The sequence below is a fragment of the Eubalaena glacialis genome, chromosome 17, assembly GCF_028564815.1.
Source record: "Eubalaena glacialis isolate mEubGla1 chromosome 17, mEubGla1.1.hap2.+ XY, whole genome shotgun sequence".
In the NCBI taxonomy this organism is placed as follows: Eukaryota; Metazoa; Chordata; class Mammalia; order Artiodactyla; family Balaenidae; genus Eubalaena; species Eubalaena glacialis.
Window position 1 is genome coordinate 52,224,907 of NC_083732.1, and position 24,681 is coordinate 52,249,587.

The following is a 24,681-nucleotide window of genomic DNA, read 5'->3' on the forward strand; positions in this document are numbered from 1 at the left end:
TAGGTTCCCTCTATGCCCACTTTCTGGAGAGTTTTTATCATAAACGGGTGCTGAATTTTGTCAAAAGCTTTTTCTGCATCTATTCAGATGATCATATGGTTTTTATTCTTCAATTTGTTAATATGGTGTATCACATTGATTGATTTACGTATATTGAAGAAACCTTGCATCCCTGGGATAAATCCCACTTGATCGTGGTGTATGGTCCTTTTAATGTGTTGTTGGATTCTGTTTGCTAGTACTTTGTTGAGGATTTTTGCATCTATATTCACCAGTGATATTGGTCTGTAATTTTCTTTTCCTGTAGTATCTTTGTCTGGTTTTGCTATCAGGGTGATGGTGGCCTCATAGAATGAGTTTGAGAGTCTTCCTTCCTCTGCAATATTATGGACGAGTTTGAGAAGCATGGGTGTTAGCTCTTCTGTAAATGTTTGATAGAATTCACCTGTGAAGCCATCTGGTCCTGGACTTTTGTTTGTTGGAAGATGTTTAATCACAGTTTCACTTTCATTACTTGTGACTGGTCTGTTCATATTTTCTATTTCTTCCTGGTTCAGTCTTGGAAGGTTATACCTTTCTAAGAATTTGTCCATTTCTTCCAGGTTGTCCATTTTATTGGCATACAGTTGCTTGTAGTGGTCTCTTAGGATGTTTTGTATTTCTGCAGTGTCTGTTGTAACTTCTACTTGAGTCCTCTCCCTCTTTCTCTTGATGAGTCTGGCTAATGGTTTATCAATTTTGTTTGTCTTCTCAAGGAATCAGCTTTTGGTTTATTGGTCTTTGCTATTGTTTTTTTGTTCCTATTTCATTTATTTCTGCTCTGATCTTTATGATTTCTTTCCTTCTGCTAACTTTGGGCTTTGTTTGTTCTTCTTTCTCTAGTTCCTTTAGGTGTAAGGTTAGATTGTTTACTTGAGATTTTTCTTGTTTCTTGAGTTAGGCTTGTATAGCTATAAACTTCCCTCTTAGAACTGCTTTTGCTGCATCCCATAGGTTTTGGATCATCGTGTTTTCATTGTCATTTGGCTCTAGGTATTTTTTGATTTCCTCTTTGATTTCTTCAGTGATCTCTTGGTTATTTAGTAACGTATTGTTTATCCTCCATGTGTATGTGTTTTTTACGTTTTTTACGTTTTTTACGTTTTTTCCCCTCTAATTGATTTCTAATCTCAAAGTGTTGTTTGTGGTCAGAAAAGATGCTTGATATGATTCCAATTTTCTTAAATTTACTGGTGCTTGATTTGTAACACAAGATGTGATCTATCCTGGAGAATGTTCCGTACACACTTGAGAAGAAAGTGCAATCGGACAGCAGAGGCAAGAAGAACTACCATCCTGCAGCCTGTGGTACAAACACCACATTCACAGAAAGATAGACAAGATGAAAAGGCAGAGGGCTACATACCAGATGAAGGAACAAGAAAAACCCCCAGAAAAACAACTAAATGAAGTGGAGATAGGCAAACTTCCAGAAAAAGAATTCAGAATAATGATAGTGAAGATAATCCATGACATCGGAAAAACAATGGAGGCAAAGATTGAGAAGATGCAAGAAATGTTTAACAAAGACCTAGAAGAATTAAAGAACAAACAAACAGAGATGAACAATACAATAACTGAAATGAAAAATACACTAGAAGGCATCAATAGCAGAATAAATCAGGCAGAAGAACGGATAAGTGACCTAGAAGACAGAATGGTGGAATTCACTGCTGCGGAACAGAATAAAGAGAAAAGAATGAAAAGAAATGAAGACAGCCTAAGAGACCTCTGGGACAACATGAAACGCAACAACATTCGCATTATACGGGTCCCAGAAGGAGAAGAGAGACAGAAAGGACCAGAGAAAATATTTGAAGAGATTATAGTAAAAAACTTCCCTAACATGGGAAAGGAAATAGCCAGCCAAGTCCAGGAAGTGCAGAGAGTCCCACACAGGATAAACCCAAGGAGAAACACTCCAAGACACATAGTAATCAAATTGGCAAAAATTAAAGACAAAGAAAAATTATTGAAAGCAGTGAGGGAAAAACGACAAATAACATACAAGGGAACTCCCATAAGGTTAACAGCTGATTTCTCAGGAGAAACTCTACAAGCCAGAAGGGAGTGGCAGCATATACTTAAAGTGATGAAAGGGAAGAACCTACAACCAAGATTACTCTACCCGGCAAGGATCTCATTCAGATTCGATGGAGAAATCTAAACTTTTACAGACAAGCAAAAGCTAAGAGAATTCAGCACCACCAAACCAGCTCTACAACAAATGCTAAAGGAACTTCTCTAAGTGGGAAACACAAGAGAAGAAAAGCACCTAAAAAAAAAAAGCAAAACAATTAAGAAAATGGTTATAGGGACATACATATCAATAATTACCTTAAACGTGAATGGATTAAATGCTCCAACCAAAAGACACAGGCTTGCTGAATGGATACAAAAACAAGACCCATATATATGCTGTCTACAAGAGACCCACTACAGACCTAGGGACACATACAGGCTGAAAGTGAGGGGATGGAAAAAGATATTCCATGCAAATGAAAATCAAAAGAAAGCTGGAGTAGCAATACTCATCTCAGATAAAATAGACTTTAAAATAAAGAATGTTACAAGAGACAAGGAAGGACACTACATAATGATCAAGGGATCGATCCAAGAAGAAGATAAAACAATTATAAATATATATGCACCCAACATTGGAGCACCTCAATACATAAGGCAACTGCTAACAGCTTTAAAAGAGGAAATCAACAGTAACATAATAATAGTGGGGGACTTTAACACCTCACTTACACCAATGGACAGATCAACCAAAATGAAAATAAATAAGGAAACAGAAGCTTTAAATGACACAATAGACCAGATAGATTTAACTGATACTTATAAGATATTCCATCCAAAAACAACAGATTACATTTTCTTCTCAAGTGCGCAAGGAACATTCTCCAGGATAGAGCACATCTTGGCTCACAAATCAAGCCTCAGTAAGTTTAAGAAAACTGAAATCATATCAGGCATCTTTTCTGACCACAACGCTATGAGGTTAGAAACGATTTACAAGGGAAAAAACGTAAAAAACACAAACACAGGGAGGCTAAACAATACATTACTAAATAACCAAGAGATCACTGAAGAAATCAAAGAGGAAATCAAAAAATACTTAGAGACAAATGACAGTGAAAACACGACGAACCAAAACCTATGGGATGCAGCAAAAGCAGTTCTAAGAGGGAAGTTTATAACTATACAAGCCTACCACAAGAAACAAGGAAAATCTCAAATAAAAAATCTAACCTTACACCTAAAGGAACTAGAGAAGGAAGAAGAAACAAAGCCCAAAGTTAGCAGAAGAAAAGAAATCATAAAGATCAGAGCAGAAATAAATGAAATAGAAACAAAAAAACAATAGCAAAGATCAATAAAACTAAAAGCTGGTTCTTTGAGAAGACAAACAAAATTGATAAACCATTAGCCAGACTCATCAAGAAAAAGAGGGCGAGAACTCACATTAAACTTAGAAATGAAAAAGTAGAAGTTACAACAGACACTGCAGAAATACAAAGCATCCTAAGAGACCACTACAAGCAACTGTATGCCAATAAAATGGACAACCTGGAAGAAATGGACAAATTCTTAGAAAGGTATAACCTTCCAAGACTGAACCAGGAAGAAATAGAAAATATGAACAGACCAGTCACAAGTAATGAAAGTGAAACTGTGATTAAACATCTTCCAACAAACAAAAGTCCAGGACCAGATGGCTTCACAGGTGAATTCTATCAAACATTTACAGAAGAGCTAACACCCATGCTTCTCAAACTCGTCCATAATATTGCAGAGGAAGGAAGACTCTCAAACTCATTCTATGAGGCCACCATCACCCTGATAGCAAAACCAGACAAAGATACTACAGGAAAAGAAAATTACAGACCAATATCACTGGTGAATATAGATGCAAAAATCCTCAACACAGTACTAGCAAACAGAATCTAACAACACATTTAAAGGATCATACACCATGATCAAGTGGGATTTATCCCAGGGATGCAAGGATTCTTCAATATACGCAAATCAATCAATGTGATACACCATATTAACAAATTGAAAAAGAAAAACTATATGATCATCTCAATAGATGCAGAAAAAGCTTTTGACAAAATTCAACACTGATTTACGATAAAAACTCTCCAGAAAGTGGGCATAGAGGGAACCTACCTCAACATAATAAAGGCCATATACGACAAACCCACAGCAAACATCATTCTCAATGGTGAAAAACTGAAAGCATATCCTCTAAGATCAGGAACAAGACAAGGATGTCCACTCTTACCACTATTATTCAACATAGTTTTGGAAGTCCTAGCCACAGCAATCAGAGAAGAAAAAGAAATAAAAGGAATACAAATTGGAAAAGAAGACGTAAAACTGTCACTGTTTGCAGATGACATGATACTATACATGGAGAATCCTAAAAATGCCACCAGAAAACTACTAGAGCTAATCAATGAATTTGGTAATGTTGCAGGATACAAAATTAATGCACAGAAATCTCTTGCATTCCTATACACTGAAGATGAAAAATCTGAAAGAGAAATTAAGTAAACACTCCCATTTACCATTGCAACAAAAAGAATAAAATACCTAGGAATAAACCTACGTAGGGAGACAAAAGACCTGTATGCAGACAAGTATAAGAAACTGATGAAAGAAATTAAAGATGATACCAACAGATGGAGAGATATACCATGTTCTTGGATTGGAAGAATCAGTATTGTGAAAATGACTATACTATCGAAAGCAATCTACAGATTCAATGCAATCCCTATCAAATTGCCAATGGCATTTTTTACGGAACGAGAACAAATCATCTTAAAATTTGTATGGAGATACAAAAGACCCCGAATAGCCAAAGCAGTCTTGAAGGAAAAAAACGGAGCTGGAGGAATCAGACTCCCTGACTTCAGAGTATACTACAAAGCTACAGTAATCAAGACAATGTGGTACTGGCACAAAAACAGAAACATAGATCAATGGAATAAGATAGAAAGCCCAGAGATAAACCCACGCACCTATGGTCAACTAATCTATGACAAAGGAGCCCAAGATATACAATGGAGAAAAGACAGTCTCTTCAGTAAGTGGTGCTGGGAAAACTGGACAGCTACATGTAAACGAATGAAATTAGAACACTCCCTAACACCATACACAAAAATAAACTCAAAATGTATTAGACCTAAATGTAAGACCAGACACTATAAAACTGTTAGAGGAAAACATAGGAAGAACACTCTTTGACATAAATCACAGCAATGTATTTTTTGATCCATCTCCTAGAGTAATGGAAATAAAAACAAAAATAAACAAATGGGACCAAATGAAACTTGAAAGCTTTTGCACAGCAAAGGAAACCATAAACAAGACAAAAAGACAACCATCAGAATGGGAGAAAATATTTGCAAATGAATCATCGGACAAAGGATTAATCTCCAAAATATATAAACAGCTCATGCAGCTCAATATTAAAGAAACAAACAACCCAATCCAAAAATGGGCAGAAGACCTAAATAGACATTTCTCCAAAGAAGACGTAGAGATGGCCAAGAAGCACATGAAAAGCTGCTGAAGATCACTAATTATTAGAGAAATGCAAATCAAAACTACAACGAGAAATCACCTCACACCAGTTAGAATGGGCATCATCAGAAAATCTACAAACAACAAATGCTGGAGAGGGTGTGGAGATAAGGGAGCCCTCTTGCACTGTTGGTGGGAATATAAATTGATACAGTCACTATGGAGAACAGTATGGAGGTTCCTTAAAAAACTAAAAATAGAATTACCATATGATCCAGCAATCCCACTACTGGGCATATACCCAGAGAAAACTGTAATTCAAAAGGACACATGCACCCCAATGTTCATTGCAGCACTATTTACAATAGCCAGGTCATGGAAGCAACCTAAATGCCCATTGACAGACGAATGGATAAAGAAGTTGTGGTACATATATACAATGAAATATTACTCAGCCATAAAAAGGAACGAAATTGAGTCATTTGTTGAGACGTGGATGGATCTAGAGACTGTCATACAGAGTGAAGTAAGTCAGAAAGAGAAAAACAAATATCGTATATTAACACATGTATGTGGAACCTAGAAAAATCGTACAGATGAACCAGTTTGCAGGGCAGAAGTTGAGACACAGATGTAGAGAATAAACGTATGGACACCAATGGGGGAAAACCGTGGTGGGGTGGGGATGGTTGTGTGCTGAATTGGGCGATTGGGAATGACATGTATACACTGATGTGTATAAAACTGATGACTAATAAGAACCGGCAGTATAAAAAAACATACAAACAAAAAAACAACTAGTACTAAACTTTCTTTGGGTTATTTGTATGGAAATATGTTAATATAAATGTTTCAGACATTACATGAAATTTCTAAAAATGTTATATGTTCTGGTATAATGTTATAAGTCATAATTCTAGTTACTACTTTAAAATGTATATCTCAGAAATAACTAAAAAAAAAAGAAGAAAGTGTAATCTGCTGTTTTTCGATGGAATGTCCTATAAATATCAATTAAACCTATCTGGTTTTTTGTGTCATTTAAAGCTTATGTTTCCTCATCAATTTTCTGTTTGGATGATCTGTCCATTGGTGTAAGTGAGGTGTTCAAGTCCCCCACTATTATTGTGTTACTGTCGATTTCCTCTTTTATAGCTGTTAGCAGTTGCCTTATGTATTGAGGTGCTCCTATGTTGGGTGCATATATATTTATAATTGTTATATCTTCTTGGATTGATCCCTTGATCATTATGTAGTGTCCTTCTTTGTCTCTTGTAACATTCTTTATTTTAAAGTCTATTTTTTCTGATATGACTATTGCTACTCCAGCTTTCTTTTGATTTCCATTTGCATGGAATATCTTTTTCCATCCCCTCACTTTCAGCCTGTATGTGTCCCTAGGTCTGAAGTGGGTCTCTTGTAGACAGCATATATATGGGTCTTGTTTTTGTATCCATTCAGCAAGCCTTTGTCTTTTGGTTGGAGCATTTTATCCATTCACGTTTAAGGTAATTATTGATATCTATGTTCCTATGACCTTTTTCTTAATTGTTCTGGGTTTGGTTTTTTAGGTGCTTTTCTTCTCTTGTGTTTCCCACTTAGAGAAGTTCCTTTAGCATTTGTTGTAGAGCTGGTTTGGTGGTGCTGAATTCTCTTAGCTTTTGCTTGTCTGTAAAGCTTTTGATTTCTCCATCGAATCTGAACGAGATCCTTGCCAGGTACAGTAATCTTGGTTGTAGGTTCTTCCCTTTCATCACTTTAAGTATATCATGCCACTCCCTTCTGGCTTGTAGAGTTTCTGCTGAGAAATCAGCTGTTAACCTTATGGGAGTTCCCTTGTATGTTTTATAGTAATCTTTTTTAAAAAAATTTATTTATTTTTATATTTATTTTTGGCTGTGTTGGGTCTTCGCTTCTGTGCGAGGGCTTTCTCCAGTTGCGGCAAGCGGGGGCCACTCTTCATCACGGTGCGCGGGCCTCTTCTGTATCACGGCCTCTCTTGTTGCGGAGCACAGGCTCCAGACGCGCAGGCTCAATAGTTGTGGCTCACGGGCCTAGTTGCTCCGCGGCATGTGGGATCCTCCCAGACCAGGGCTCGAACCCGTGTCCCCTGCATTAGCAGGCAGATTCTCAACCACTGCGCCACCAGGGAAGCCACCCTTGTATGTTATTTGTCGTTTTTCCCTTGCTGCTTTCAATAATTTTTCTTTTTCTTTAATTTTTACCAATTTGATTACTATGTGTGTCAGCGTGTTTCTCCTTGGGTTTATCCTGTATGGGACTCCCTGCACTTCCTGGACTTGGGTGGCTATTTCCTTTCCCATGTTAGGGAAGTTTTAAATTATAATCTCTTCAAATATTTTCTCTGGTCCTTTCTGTCTCTCTTCTCCTTCTGGGACCCCTATAATGCGAATGTTGTTGCGTTTAATGTTGTCCCAGAGGTCTCTTAGGCTGTCTTCATTTCTTTTCATTCTTTTTTCTTTATTCTGTTCCGCAGCAGTGAATTCCACCATTCTCTCTTCCAGGTCACTTATCCGTTCTTCTGCCTCAGTTATTCTACTCTTGATTCCTTCTAGTGTAGTTTTCATTTCAGTTATTGTACTGTTCATCTCTGTTTGTTTGTTCCTTAATTCTTCTAGGTCTTTTTAAAGCATTTCTTTCATCTTCTCGATCTTTGCCTGCATTGTTTTTCCGAGGTCCTGGATCATCTTCACTATCATTATTCTGAATTCTTTTTCTGGAAGGTTGCCTATCTCCATTTCATTTCATTGTTTTTCTGGGGTTTTATCTTTTTCCTTCATCTGGTACATAGCCCTTTGCCTTTTCATCTTGTCTATCTTTCTGTGAATGTGGTTTTTGTTCCACAGGCTGCAGGATTGTTGTTCTTCTTGCTTCTGCTGTCTGTCCTCTGGTGGATGAGGCTATCTAAGGGGCTTATGCAATTTTCCTGATGGGAGGGACTGGTGGTGGGTAGAGCTGGCTGTTGCTCTGGTGGGCAGAGCTCAGTAAAACTTTAATCTGCTTGTCTGCTGATGGGTGGGAATGTGTTCCCTCCCTGTTGGTTGTTTGGCCTGAGGCGACCCACCACGAGCCTACCTGGGCTCTTTGGTGGGGCTAATGGCGGACTCTGGGAGGGCTCGTGCCAAGGAGTACTTCCCAGAGCTTCTGTTGCCAGTGTCCTTGTCATCACAGTGAGGCACAGCCACCCCCCGCCTCTGCAGGAGACCCTCCAACACTAGCAGGTAGGTCTGGTTCAGTCTCTCCTGGGGTCACTGCTCCTTCCCCTGCATCCCAATGTGCACACTACTTTGTGTGCGTCCTCCAAGAGTGGAGTCTCTGTTTCCCCCAGTCCTGTTGAAGTCCTGCAATCAGATCCCACTAGCCTTCAAAGTCTGATTCTCTAGGAATTCCTCCTCCCATTGCTGGACCCCCAGGTTCAGAAGCCTGAGGTGGGGCTCAGAACCTTCACTTCAGTGGGTGGACTTCTGTGGTATAAGTGTTCTCCAGTTTGTAAGTCACCCACCCAGCAGTTATGGGATTTGATTTTATTGTGATTGCACCCCTCCTAACATCTCATTGTGGCTTCTCCTTTGTCTTTGCATGTGGGGTATGTTTTTTGGTGAGTTCCAGTGTCTTCCTGTTGATGATTGTTCAGCAGTTAGTTGTGATTCTGGTGTTCTCGCAAGAGGGAGTGAGAGCACGTCCTTCTACTCCGCCATCTTGAACCAATCTCCTCAGTAGGAAAACTTTAAATGGTAATTGATGAATTTCTCAAGGCTCAGTGTAGAATAGCTTGAGAGTTAGAAATCCAAGGGGGCCCTTAGCTTCCATACCCTCCTCCCTGCCCCTCCACCACATTCTTGAATTTTACTTCCAGGAGCTCCACCAGGTTCTCATTGTAAAGATCAGAGAAAAATCCCCTCCTGCTTCTGGTACGGGGAAGGATGGAGGAACCATACTGGAATACACCCAGAGTTCTCTGGTCTTCCTAACAAGGCCAGCCCTCAAGGGAAACTATTCTGCCACAGCCTAACAGACTGTGGTTTTTCCATAGCCTAACTGACATGGGAGAAGGGAAATACCCAACTCAGGCTCACTAATGGACTGAGATCTACTCAGGGGACTATAAAACACTTTTTCTCTCACATTCTATTACCACATTAATAGTGCTCCTGTATAATAACAGGGATTACAGATAAAAGAACTGCAAGCCTCAGACCCTACGAAGGAATCTCTAGGAAAACCCAAAACAACAGAGGAGATAAAAAATAAGGACATAGAAGAAATTTCAGCCATTAACACCACAGCTATAGCAAACATTAAATACAGCCTAACTCCTAGCCAGGTAAACATAAAAGCTCTCACACTAAGTGCCCATATGCCTCAGCTCCTTTTACCTGATGCATCATATGTTACTTTCAACAAAATGTTACAAAGCATGCTAAAAGGCAAAAAAACACAGTCTGAAGAGACAAAAAGTAAGCATCAGAATCAGACTCAGATATGGCAGACATTTTGGAATTATCAGACCAGAAATTTATAATGACTATGATTAATATGCTAACAGATCTAATAAAAAAGTGAACAATATGTAAGAACATCTGAGTAATGTAAGCAGAGAGATGGAAATTCAAACAGAGAATCAAAAGGAAATGCTAGTAATTGAAAACACTGAAAGAGAAATGAAGAATGCCTTGGATGGGTTCATCAATAGACTAGATACAGCTGTGGGAAGAATCAGTGAGCCTGAAAAGAGGTCAGTAGAAAATTCCAAAACTGAAATGCAAAGAGGAAAAAAGCAATGAAAAAGACAGAATAGAATATCCAAGAACTATGGGACAATTACAAAAGGTGCAACATATATGTAATAGAAATAGCGGAAGAAAAAAAAGAAAGGAACAGAGGAAATATTTGAAGTAATAATGACAGAATTTTCCAAAATTTATGATAGACATGAAACTACTGATCCAGAAAGCTCAGAGATCACAAGCAGAACATACACTAAAAAATCTACACCTAGACATATCGCATTTGAATTGTGGAAAATCAAAGATGAAGAGAAAATCTTGAAAGAAGCCGAGGGACAAGAAAAGAATTGCATTTGCCTTCTCTTCAGAAACCATGCAAGCAAGAAGAGAGTGAAGTATTTGGAGGGTTGAAAGAAAAAAACCCACTAACTTAGAATTCTTTACCTGGTGAAATTATCCTTCAAAAGTAAAGGAGAAATAAAGATGTTCTAAGGCAAGCAACAGACCTTCCTTGAAAGAAATTTTAAAAGAAGTTCTTCAGAGAGAAGGAAAATGGTATGTTAGAAACTCAGATCTACACAAAGAAGGAAAGACCATTAGAGAAGGAATAAATGAAGGTAAAATAATACCTTTTATTTTTCTTATTCTTTATTGACCTAGGAGAAAACAGTTTGCTCAAAATAATAACAGCAATAATGCATTCAGTGATTATAGCTTATGGATAAGTGAATTCATTGACAGCAACATGATAAGGGACAGGAGGGAGAAACTGGAAAATTCTGTTAAAACGTACTTGCATTACCCATGAAGCAGCAGAGTATTATTTGAAAGTGGATTTTTATTAGCTGTAAATGTATATTGCAAACTCTAGGGCAACCAACAAGAAAATTTTAAAAAGAAGTATAATTGCTACGCTAAGAGAGAAAATGGAATCACATAAAATGCTCAGTTAAAATCAAAAGAAGGCAGAAAAGGAATGGAATTAAAAAAAAAAAAAACAAGGGCAATGAATGGAAAAGAGATACAAACTTCTTGGCCAATATGGGGTATAGAGGAGTATGGAAGCAGAGGAAACTACAGGGTTCCAATGCTTTAAAAAAAGTGTCCAAAAAACCACTGCTTTAGACGAAAAATGATCTTTGAAGTGTGCCTCCTGATGCTTCCCCCCTTTACAATGTCTAACTCTTTAGAGAATTAGGAATGGTAGTTCCTATTTTGAATATACTTTCTGGGATCATAATAAGGTGAAAGTCTAAGGCTTCCAACCTGCTAAGCCAGGTCACAGTCCTTGGAGCTTCTGAGTCCTGAGGCCAACAGATGGTGAAGGTTCATCCTCCCAGATCATTTATTTCAGATTCTCCTTTCCCTCCAGGAAAGAGGATAGGAGGATGTATGTCTGGGTTCTCTCTGCTATAAGTGTAACTCCAGTTAATAAGAGGGCTTTTGCCTTTTAAAGGTCTTCTCTTGCTACCTTAACAGTTTATCTCAAAGAGTGGTCTGTGGAATGCCCGTATCACACAGACAACTAGGATGTCCATTAAAGAGGGAGATTCCTGGGTTCTGCTCAAGAACTACTGAATCAGACTCTCAGAGAGTGAGCCCAGGAATCGGTATTGCTAGCAAACGTTACGGTGAGTCTTATGCACACTAAAGTCTGAGAACCACTGCTTTAATACACGGTTTCTATAGAGTGGGATAGGGATAGGGATAAGGTGGGGAAGGCTCTTCCCTCTATGTTTTGGGTCAATTTATTGCTAGGAATATTAGTCCCCTAACCACTTGCTGAATATATCTGCTAACCAAGTACAGCTAACCCTTGAACAACACAGAGGGTAGGGGTACTGAACCCTTCACAAAGTTGAAAATCTGTGTATAACTTACAGTAGGCCCCTGTATCCACGGTTCCTCTGTATGTGCAGTTCTGCATCTGTGGATTCAACCAACCACAGATCTTGTAGTAATGTAATGTTTACTACTGAAAAATATCTGCGTATAAGTGGACCTGTGCAGTTCAAACCTGTGTCGTGCAAGGGTCAACCGTATAGTGAGTGCTCAAGGAATATTTGTTGAAAGACTTGAGGAGCAAAACATAGTTCCTTAACGTGGGCGATAAGCAAAACATTTTGATTCTTCTAACCTAGATAGAAGTCATTTTATCCTAAATAAGTTAAAATTTTTTTTATAGTCTTGTATGTCGTGTGTACAGAAGAGACTTCGTTTTCAAACTGTGGAAGTAAAACAAGATAAACTTTATTTAGATGATAGGCTTGCTCTAAAGCAGACCGTCAAAAACTCACTTGAGCTTCCATGTTAGTTAAATTTGGTTTAAAGAATTCCTGCAAAAACAAAAAAAAAAAAAAAAAAAGAAGAAGAAGAAGAAATGATTGAAACATAAGCTGCTAGAGAAAATTTAAATCCCAACCAACAAAAACAGAAACGTACACAGAGTTGTAAGAAGGATCAAAAAAGTTAACAAATGTGTCAGCACACCCTAAATGTTGGAGGGACTGTGAGGTTGGTCTAAGGGGTGGGGGAACTGACAGAGGGCACAGTGGGTAGGATAAATCAGAAGAGAAAAGAGATGAGCAGGCTAAGAGCATAAAGGCCTGCTCGTCAAACCCTCCCAAGAACCAGAAAACTAAGGATTTTCAGAAACAAAAATCTAAGCTACAAGGTGGAAGATAAGAGAAAAGGGGCTTTTACTGGGTTCTTTAAGTATTAGGTCAATGGGTTACACACATTACATTATACTAGTACACTACTTTGTAAGGGCATTGTTAAACTCTAACGCTAGTATCAAAACTGTATAATCACATCAGTATCTGTATGAGAGAAGGACCCCAGCTTGATTTTCAGTTCTTTATTTTCAGTTCCTTCTTATATTCCCATCTTGGGAAAGTGGAACTTAGAAAAATTCAGCTTGGGAAACCTTGGGAAACTGAGCCCACTCTTCCATAAATGTTCTTTGTGGAAGAGAAGACTAGATAAGGAGTAGACAGAAGGAATAAATTATCATTCCCCAGGGGCCTTCCTATTCAGGAGACTGTGCCATTCAGAAGGGAGGCAAGGTGCTCCTAGCCATCAATTTGCTACTGGACAGTGTAAGTGTATGTGTGTGTGTTTTGTGTGTGCACTGTGCAGGTATGCATGTGCATTAGTGTGTGAGTCAGAGGGACATGGATGGGACTGATCAATTCAGTCTATGACTTATCTTGTACCTATCAGCAGCAGCGTATACACTTCCATGAGTGCTGTCACTCTGGAAATATAATGTAGTGTTGGGTATATGTCATAGTCTTTCCTCCTCAGCAGAGGAGGAAAAAACAGAGACAGACGGAACACACACACACACTCTGAAATTCTCCTAACTTGGGGGTCAGAGCAGTTGGGAAGGAATCAGTCCTCATCCCTTCCTACCCTCTCCAGATGGCCAGGTGAGAGGTAGAGTTCTAACAATAAGGAAGAAAGAACTGAAGACAGACTATCACATGAAACTCACTCTGGATGTTGTAGGAAGATATGGTCTTTTTCAAAGACATAGCGGAAGCAGTAGACTTGAAATTTGTAAAAGATGGTGTGGCTGCACAAAAATAAGAGAAATAAGGGAAACAGTGAAGTAATCATTAACAAAGTCCGTTAATATTAATCTGTAATAGAAGATAAAAAGCAACCCTGTAAGCAAAAAGCAAAAATTACCTGCAAACAACTTTGTTTCTAGTTCTTCTTGAATTTTAAGAAGAATCCTTTCCTGTTCTAAGGCTTCTATGTACTTTGAGTAGCACCAGGTTGGCTAAAAAAACAATTTTCAAAATTAATTTTGGAAATATTTGCCCCAGGAAATAAACTGAAGGTAAGATAGTATCAGCTCCCTCATTTAAACCGTTTACTCTAGAAGAACACATATAAAGTAACATGCACATTTCAAAAATTTATATGAATTTTCACAAACAGAACTTACTGATTTAAACTTTTAACTGGGTACCAAAAATTATTATGGATCTACATATATGTAGATATATTTATGATGAAGTAAAGGGATTTTTCTATAGCCTTGATCTAAATTTTTAATAATTTAATTTTTCTTCTAGTTTTATTGAGATGTAATTGACATATAGCACTGTTTAAGTTAAAGGTGTACAACAATAATGATTTGACTTACACACATCATGAAATGATCACAAGAGGTTTGGAAAACACCTATCATCTCACATAGACATAACATTAAAGAAATAGAAAAAAGAATTTTTTCCTTATGATGAGAAGTCTTAGGATTTACTCTCTTAACAGCTTTCATTTGTAACATACAGCAGTGTTCATTATTTTTATCATGTTGTACATTACCTACTTAGTACTTATTTATCTTATAACTGAAAATTTGTACTTTAGATTACATTCATCTAATTCACCCTCCCTCCACTCTCCACCTCTGGTAGCCACAAATCTGATCTCTTTTTCTATGAGTTTGTTTATTTTGGAAGTATAATTGACCTACAACACCACGCTAGTTCCTGGTGCACAACACAGTGATTCGATATTTCTATACGTTAAAAATGATCACCATGATAAGTCTAGTTGTCATCTGTCACAATAAAGATATTACATAATTATTGACTATATTCCCACACTATACATTTCATACCTGTGACTCATTTATTTTGTAACTGTAAGTTTGTAGCTCTCACTACCACTTACGTATTTCTCTCCTCCTACCAATACCCTCCCCTCTGGCACCTGTTTGTTATCTGTGTCTAAGACTCGGTTTCTGTTTGGTTCCGTTTGTTCATTTGTCTATCTCTGACTTATTTCACTTAGCATAATACCCTATAGGTCCATCATGTTATCACAAATGGCAGGATTTCATTCTTTTTTATGGCTGAGTAATATTCCGGTGTGTGTGTGTGTGTGTGTGTGTGTGTGTGTGTACCACTTCTTCTTTATCCATTCATATATTGATCGGCACTTAGGTTGCTTCCATATCTTGGCTACTGTAAATAGTCTTGCAATGAACATAGGGGTGAATGTATCTTTTAGAATCAGTGTTTTTGTTTTCTTCACAAATACTCAGTAGTGGAACTGCTGGATCTTATGGTAGTTCTAGTTTTAAGTTTTTGAGGACTCTCTGTACTGTTTTCCATAGTGGTTACACCAATTTACATTCCCACCAACAGTGTACAAGTGTTACATTTTCTCCACATCCTTGCCAAAACTTGTTATTTGTTGTTTCTTGTTTTGTTTTATTTTTATTTACTTATTTTTTAACATCTTTATTGGAGTATAATTGCTTTACAATGGTGTGTTAGTTTCTGCTGTATAACAAAGTGAATCAGCTAGATGTATACATATATCCCCATATCTCCTCCCACTTGCGTCTCCCTCCCACCCTCCCTATCCCACCCCTCTAGGGGGACACAAAGCACCTAGCTAATATCCTTGTGCTATGCAGCTGCTTCCCACTAGCTATTTTACATTTGGTAGTGTATATATGTCCATGCCACTCTCTCACTTCGTCCCAGCTTACCCTTCCCCCTCTCCATGTCCTCAAGTCCATTCTCTATTTCTGCGTCTTTATTCCTGTCCTGACCCTAGGTTATTCAGAACCATTTTTTTCTTTTCTTTTTTTTTGTAGAATCCATATATATGTGTTAACATATGGTATTTGTATTTCTCATTCTGACTTACTTCCCTCTGTATGACAGTCTCTCGGTCCATCCAACTCACTGCAAATAACTCAATTTCGTTTCTTTTTATGGCTGAGCAATATTCCATTGTATATATGTGCCACATCTTCTTTATCCATTGATCTGTTGATGTACACTTAGGTTGTTTCCATGTGCTGCCTATTGTAAATAGTGTTGCAATGAACATTGTGGTACATGACTCTTTCTGGATTATGGTTTTCGCAGGGTATATGCCCAGTAGTGGGATTGCTGGGTCGTATGGCAGTTCTATTTTTAGTTTTTTAAGGAACCTCCATACTGTTCTCCATAGTGACCGTATCAATTTACATTCCCACCAACAGTATAAGAGGGTTCCCTTTTCTCCACACCTTCTCCAGCATTTATTGTTTGTAGATTTTTTGATGATGGCCATTCTGCCTGATGTGAGGTGATATCTCATTGTAGTTCTGATTTGCATTTCTCTAATGATTAGTGATGTTGAGCATCCTGTCATGTGTTTGTTGGCAATCTGTATATCTTCTTTGGAGAAATGTTGATTTAGGTCTTCTGCCCATTTTTGGATTGGGTTGTTTGTTTTTTTGATATTGAGCTGCATGAGCTGCTTGTATAGTTTGGAGGTTAATCCTTTGTCAGTTGCTTGGTTTGCAAATGTTTTCTCCCATTCTGAGTGTTGTCTTTTCATCTTGTTTATAGTTTCCTTTGCTGTGCAAAAGCTTTTAAGTTTCATTAGGTCCCATTTGTTTATTTTTGTTTTGATTTCCATTTCTCTAGGAGGTGGGTCAAAAAGGATCTTACTGTGATTTATGTCATAGAGTGTTCTGCCTATGTTTTCCTCTAAGAGTTTGATAGTGTCTGGCCTTACATTTAGGTCTTTCATCCATTTTGAGTTTATTTCTGTGTATGGTGTTAGGGAGTGTTCTAATTTCATTCTTTTACATGTAGCTGTCCAGTTTTCCCAGCACCACTTATTGAAGAGGCTGTCTTTTCTCCATTGTATATTCTTGCCTCGTTTATCAAAGACAAGGTGACCATATGTGCGTGGGTTTATCTCTGGGCTTTCTATCCTGTTCCATCAATCTATATTTCTGTTTTTGTGCCAGTACCGTACTGTCCTGATTACTGTAGCTTTGGAGTATACTCTCAAGTCAGGGAGCCTGATTCCTCCAGCTGCGTTTTTCTTTCTCAAGATTGCTTTGGCTGTTCAGGGACTTTTGTGTTTCCATACAAATTGTGAAATTTTTTGTTCTAGTTCTGTGAAAAATGCCATTGGTAGTTTGATAGGGATTTCATGGAATCTGTAGATTGCTTTGGGTAGTGTAGTCATTTTCACAATGTTGATTCTTCCAATCCAAGAACATGGTATATCTCTCCATCTGTTTCTATCATCTTTAATTTCTTTCAAAAGTGTCTTATAGTTTTCTGCATACAGGTCTTTGTCTCCTTACGTAGGATTACTCCTAGGTATTTTATTCTTTTTGTTGCAATGGTAAATGGGAGTGTTTACTTAATTTCTCTTTCAGATTTTTCATCATTAGTGTATAGGAATTCAAGAGATTTCTGTGCATTAACTTTGTATCCTGCTACTTTACCAAATTCATTGATTAGCTCTAGTAGTTTTCTGGTGGCATCTTTAGGATTCTCTATGTATAGTATCATGTCATCTGCAAACAAGTGTCAGTTTTACTTCTTCTTTTCTAATTTGTATTCCTTTTATTTCTTTTTCTTCTCTGATTGCTGTGGCTAAAACTTCCAAAACTATGTTGAATAATAGTGGCGAGAGTGGGCAACCTTATCTTGTTCCTGATCTCAGTTGAAATAGTTTCAATTTTTCACCATTGGGAACGATGCTGGCTCTTGGTTTGTCATATATGGCCTTTATTATGTTGAGGTAAGTTCCCTCTATGCCTACTTTCTGGATGGTTTTTTTATCATAAATGGGTGCTGAATTTTCTCTAAAGCTTTTTCTGCATCTATTGAGATGATCATATGGTTTTCATCCTTCAGTTTGCTAATATGGTGTATCACATTGATTGATTTGTGTATATTGATGAATCCTTGCATTTCTGGGATAAACCCCGCTCGATCATGGTGTATGATCCCTTTAATGTGCTGTTGGATTCTCTTTGCTAGTATTTTGTTGAGGATTTTTGCATCTATGTTCATCAGTGATATTGGCCCGTAGTTTTCTTTTTTTGTGAAATCTTTGTCTGGTTTTGGTATCAGGGTGATGGTGACCTAATAGAATGAGTTTCAGAGTATTCCTCCCTCTGCTATATTTTGAAAGAGTTTGAGAAGGAGAGGTGTTAGCGCTTCTCTAAATGTTTGATAGAATTCGCCTGTGAAGCCATCTGGTCCTGGGTTTTTGTTTGTTGGAAGATTTTAAATCAGTTTCAATTTCAGTGCTTGTGATTGGTCTGTTTATATTTTCTATTTCTTCCTGGTTCAGTCTCAGAAGGTTGTGCTTTTCTAAGAATTTGTCCATTTCTTCCAGGTTGTCCATTTTATTGGCATATAGTTGCTTGTAGTAATCTCTCATGATCCTTTGTATTTCTGCAGTGTCAGTTGTTACTTCTCCTTTTTCATTTCTAATTCTATTGATTTGAGTCTTCTCCCTTTTTTTCTTGATGAGTCTGGCTAATGGTTTATCAATTTTGTTTATCTTCTCAAAGAACCAGCTTTTAGTTTTATTGATCTTTGCTATTTTTTCCTTCATTTTTCATTTATTTCTGATACGATCTTTATGATTTCTTTCCTTCTGCAAACTTTGGGGGGTTTTGTTCTTCTTTCTCTAATCACTTTAGGTGTAAGGTTAGGTTGTTTATTTGAGATGTTTCTTGTTTCTTAAGGTAGGATTGTATAGCTATAAACTTCCCTCTTAGAACTGCTTTTGCTGCATCCCATAGGTTTTGGGTCGTTGTGGTTTCATTGTCATTTGTTTCTAGGTATTTTTTGATTTCCTCTTTGATTTCTTCAGTGATCTCTTGGTTATTTAGTAGTGTATAGTTTAGCCTCCATGTGTTTGTATTTTTTTACAGATTTTTTCCTGTAATTGATATCTAGTCTCATAGCTTTGTGGTCGGAAAAGATACTTGATATGATTTCAATTTTCTTAAATTTACCAAGGCTTGATTTGTGACCCAAGATATCTATCCTGGAGAATGTCCCATGAGCACTTGGGAAAAACAGTGTATTCTGTTGTTTTTGGATGGAATGTCCTATGAATATCAGTTAAGCCCCTCTTGTTTAATGTATCATTTAAAGTTTGTGTTTCCTTATTTATTTTCATTTTGGATGATCTGTCCATTGGTGAAAGTGGGGTGTTAAAGTCCTCTACTATGATTGTGTTACTGTCGATTTCCCCTTTTATGGCTGTTAGCATTTGTCTTATGTATTGAGGTGCTCCTATGTTGGGTGCATAAATATTTACAATTGTTATATCTTCTTCTTGTCCTTCTTTTCTCTTATAATAATCTTTATTTTAAAGTCGATTTTGTCTGATATGAGTATTGCAACTCTGCTTTCTTTTGATTTCCATTTGCATGGGATATCTTTCTCCATCCCCTCACTTTCAGTCTGTATGTGTCCCAAGGTCTGAGGTGGGTCTCTTGTAGACAGCATATATACGGGTCTTGTTTTTGTATCCATTCAGGCAGTCTATGTCTTTTGGTTGGAGCATTTAATCCATTTACATTTAAGGTAGTTATCGATATGTATGTTCCTATTACCATTTTCTAAATTGTTTTGGGTTTGTTATTGTAGGTCTTATCCTTTTCTTGTGCTTCCTGCCTAGAGAAGTTCCTTTAGCATTTGTTGTAAAGGTGGTTTGGTGGTGCTGAATTCTCTTAGCTTTTCCTTGTCTGTAAAGGTTTTGGTTTTCTGTCAAATCTGAATGAGATTCTTGGTGGGTAGAGTAACCTTGGTTGTAGGTTTTTCCCCTTCATCACTTTAAATATGTCCTGCCATTCCCTTCCGACTTGCAGAGTTTCTGCTGAAAGATCAGCTGTTAACCTTATGGGGATTCCCTTGTATGCTATTTGTTGCTTTTTCCTTGCTCCTTTTAATATTTTTTCTTTGTATATAATTTTTGATAGTTTGATTAATATGTGTTTTGGCTTGTTTCTCCTTGGATTTATCCTGTATGGGATTCTTTGTGCTTCCTGGAGTTGATTGACTATTTCCTATTCCATATTAGGAAAGTTTTCATCTATAATCTCTTCGAATATTTTCTCAGTCCCTTTTTTTTTTCTTCTTCTGGGACCCCTATAATTAGAATGTTGGTGCCTTTAATGTTGTCCCAGAGGTCTCTGAGGCTGTCCTCAATTCTTTTCATTCTTTTTTCTTTATTCTGTCTGCGGTAGTTATTACCACTATTTTATCTTCCAGGTCATTTATTCATTCTTCTGTCTCAGTTATTCTGCTATTGATTCCTTCTAGAGAATTTTTAATTTCATTTATTGTGTTGTTCATCATTGTTTGTTTGCTCTTTAGTTCTTCTAGGTCTTTGTTAAATGTTTCTTGTATTTTCTCCACTCTATTTCCAAGATTTTGGATCATCTTTACTATCATTACTCTGAATTCTTTTTCAGGTGGGCTGCCTATATCCTCTTCATTTGTTTGGTCTGGTGGTTTTTTACCCTGCTCCTTTGTCTGCTGTGTATTTCTTTGTCTTTTCATTTTGCTTAACTTACTGTGTTTGGTGTCTCCTTTTCGCAGGCTGCAGGTTCGTAGTTCCCATTATTTTTGGTGTCTGCCCCCAGGGGTAAGGTCGGTTCAGTGGGCTCTGTAGGCTTCCTGGTGGAGGGGACTGGTGTCTGTGTTCTGGTGGATGAGGCTGGATCTTGTCTTTCTTGTGGGCAGGACTGCATCCGGTGGTGTGTTTTGGGGTGTCTGTGAACTCATTATGATTTTAGGCAGCCTCTCTGCTAATGGGTGGGGTTGTGTTCCTGTCTTGCTAGTTGTTTGGCATAGGGTGTCCAGCACTATAGCTTGCTAGTTGTTGAGTAGAGCTGGGTCTTAGCGTTGAGATGGAGATCTCTGTGAAAGCTTTCGCCGTTTGATATTATGTGGGGCTGGGAGGTCTCTGGTGGACCAATGTCCTGAACTCGGCTCTCCCACTTCAGAGGCTCAGGCCTGACACCTGGCTGGAGAACAAATACCCTGTCAGCCACTCGGCTCAGAAGTAAAGGGAGAAAAAAAACGAAAGAAAGAAAGGAAAAAATATAATAAAATAAAATAATGTTATTAAAATAAAAAAATTTTAAAAATTATTAAAAATTAAAAAGTAATTAAGAAAATGCAGGAAGAGAACAACCAAACCAAAAAACAAATCCACCAATGATAACAAGCACTAAAAACTATACCAAAAAAAAAAAAAAAGGACAGACAGACAGACCTGTAAGACAAATGGTAAAAGCAAACCTATATAGACAAAATCACACAAAGAAACATGCACATACATACTTGCAAAAAGAGAAAAAGGAAAAAATATATATATAAAAATAAAAAAGGAAGAGAGCAACCAAATCAATAAACACATCTACCAATGATAATAAGCTCTAAATACTAAACTAAAGTAAACATAAAACCAGAAACAAATTAGATGCAGAAAGCAAACCCCAAGTCTACAGTTGCTCCCAAAGTCAACCGCCTCAATTTTGGGATGATTCGTTGTCCATTCAGGTATTCCACAGATGCAGGGTACATCAAGTTGATTGTGGAGATTTAATCCGCTGCTCCTGAGGCTGCTGCGAGAGATTTCCCTTTCTCTTCTTTGTTCGCACAGCTCCTGGGGTTCAGCTTTGGAGTTGGCCCCGGCTCTGTGTGTTGGTCGCCTGAGGGTGTCTATTCCCCACCCAGACAGGACAGGGTTAAAGGAGTGGCTGATTAGGGGGCTCTGGCTCACTCAGGCCGGGGGGAGGGAAGGTACGGAATGTGGGGCGAGCCTGTGGTGGCAGAGGCCGGTGTGATGCTGCAACAGCCTGAGGCGTGCCATGTGTTCTCCCAGGGAAGTTGTCCCTGGATCACGGGACACTGGCAGTGGCGGGCTCCACAGGTTCCTGGGAGGGGTGGTGTGGATAGTGACCTGTGCTTGCACACAGGCTTCTTGGTGGCTGCAGTAGCAGCCTTAGTGTTTCATGCCTGTCTCTCGTGTCTGTGCTGATAGCCGTGGCTCGTGCCCGTCTCTAGAGCTCGTTTAGGCAGTGCTCTGAATCCCCTCTCTTCACGCACTCCGAAACAATGGTCCCTTGCCCCTGAGGCAGTTCCAGCCTTTTTCCTGGACTCTCTCCCGGCTAGCTGTGGTGCACTAGCTCCCTTCAGGCAGTGTTCACACAGCGAACCCCAGTCCTCTCTCTGGGGTCTGACCTCTGAAGCCCGAGCCTCAGCTCCCAGCCCCCACGCGCCCCGGCAAATGAGCAGACAAGCCTCTCAGGCTGGTGAGTGCTGATTGGCACCAATCCTCTGTGAGGGAATCTCTCCGCTTTGCCCTCCGCACCCCTGTTGTTGCACTCTTCTCGTGGCTCTGAAGCTTTCCCTCCACCCATCCCCTGTCTCTGCCAGTGAAGGGGCTTCCTAGTGTGTGGAAACTTTTCCTCCTTCACAGCTCCCTCCCAGAGGAGCAGGTCCTGTCCCTATTCTTTTGTCTGTGTTTTTCCTTTTCTCTTGTGCCCTACCCAGGTACCTGGGGAGTTTCTTGCCTTTTGGGAAGTCTGCGGTCTTCTGCCAGCCTTCAGTAGGTGTTATGTAGGAGTTGTTCCACATGTAAATGTATTTTTGATGTATTTGTGCGAAGGAAGGTGATCTCCACGTCTAACTCCTCTGCCATCTTGAAGGTCCCTCACTGTGACTTAGATTTGCATTTTCCAATGGTTAGTGATGCTGAGCATCTTTTCATGTGCCTGTTGGCCACCTGTATGTGTTCTTTGAAAAAATGTCTATTCAGGACCTCTGTCCCGTGTTTTACTTGGGTTGTTTGCTTTTTCAATATAGAGTTGTATGAGTTCTTTGTATAGTTTGGATATTAACCCTTTGGATATATTGTTTGCACATATCTTCTCCAATTCAGTAGGTGACTTTTTTGTTTTGTTGATAGTTTCCCTCACTGTGGAAAAGCTTTTAGTTTGATGTACTGCCATTTGTTTACTTTTGCTTTTGTTTCCTTTGTCTAAGGAGACATATCCAAAAATTTTACTAAGACAGGGGGTAGAGCTCAGTGGTAGAGCATTTGACTGCAAAAATTTTACTAAGATGTCAAAGAATGTACTGCTTATGTTTTCTTCTAGAAGTTTTATGGTTTCAGGTCTTATATTTAAGCCTTTAATCTATTTTGAGATTATTTATGTATATGGTGTGAGAAAGTGGTCCAGTTTGATTCTTTTGCATGTAGCTGTTCAGTTTTCCCAACAACATTAAAAAAAATGTTAATTTATTTATTGATTTAGGCTGCACCGGGTCTTAGTTGCAGCATGCAAACTCTTAGTTGTGGCATGCGAACTCTTAGTTGTGCCATGCATGAAGGATCTAGTTCCCCAATGAGGGATTGAACGTGGGTCCCCTGCATTGGGAGCACAGAGTCTTACCCACTGGACCACCAGGGAAGTCCTAGCACCATTTGCTGAAGAGGCTGTCTTTTCCACATTACATATTTTTGCCTCCTTTGTTATAGATTAATTGCCCATATCAGTGTGGAATCATTTCTGGGCTCTTTATTTGGTTCCATTAATATATGTGTCTGATTTTGTGCCAGTACCATACTGTTTTGAAAACTGTAGCTTTGTAGTATAGTTTGAAATGAGGGATGTGTGATATCTCCTGTTTTTGTTCTTTCTTAAAAGTGTTTTGGCTATTCGAGGTCTTCTGTGTTTCTCACAAATTTTAGAATTATTTGTTCTATTTCTGTGATGAATGCCATTGGTATTTTGATAAGCATTGCACTGAATCTGTAGATTGCCTGGGTATGTGGTCATTTTAACAATATTAATTCTTTCAATCCATGAGCACAGTATATCTTTCCATCTGTTTGTGTCATCTTCAATTACTTTCACAGGTACCTTGTAGTTTTCTGAGTACTGATCTTTTATCTCCTTTGTTAGATTTATTCCGAGATATTTTATTCTTTTGAATGTGACTGTGAATAGGTTTTCATTTCTCTTTCTGGTAGTTTGTTGTTATTGTGCAGAAATGCAACAGATTTCTGTAGATTAATTTTGTATCCTGCAACTTTACTGAATTCACTGATGAGTTCTAGTAGTTATTTGGTGGTGTTTATAGGATTTTCTACATATAGTATCATGCCATCTATAAACAGTGACAGTTTTACTTCTTCCTTCCCAATTTGGATTCTATTTATTTCTTTTTCTTGCCTAATTGCTGTGGCTAGGACTTCCAATACTATATTGAATAAAAGTGACCAGAGTGGGTATATTTGTCTTTGTCCTGATCTCAGAGGAAATGCTTTTAGCTTTCCAACACTGAGTATGATGTTAGCTGTGCACCTGTTATATATAGCCTTATTAGGTTGAGATATGTTCCTTTATACCCACTTTGTTGAGTATCTTTATCATAAATGTGAATTTTGCTAAAAGCTTTTTCTTCATCTATTGAGATGATTATATGATTTTTATTCTTCAGTTTGTTAATGTGGTGTATCACATTGATTGATTTGCAAATACTGAACCATCCTT

The 24,681-nt window shown here is 38.2% G+C and overlaps 1 protein-coding gene across 1 annotated transcript in view; it reads right to left on the bottom strand.

Moving 5' to 3' along the window:
* Positions 1-12,604: 12,604 nt before the first annotated feature.
* Positions 12,605-24,681, bottom strand: part of RGS22 (regulator of G protein signaling 22) — a 173,305-nt gene continuing 161,228 nt past the window's right edge. The window contains exons 25-27 of the mRNA XM_061171399.1: positions 14,019-14,112; positions 13,822-13,902; positions 12,605-12,658 (exon numbers count right to left, since the gene is read on the bottom strand). Of these exons, the coding sequence (XP_061027382.1) occupies positions 12,648-12,658; positions 13,822-13,902; positions 14,019-14,112 (186 nt within the window). The 3' untranslated portion in view covers positions 12,605-12,647. The remainder of the gene's footprint in view (positions 12,659-13,821; positions 13,903-14,018; positions 14,113-24,681) is intronic.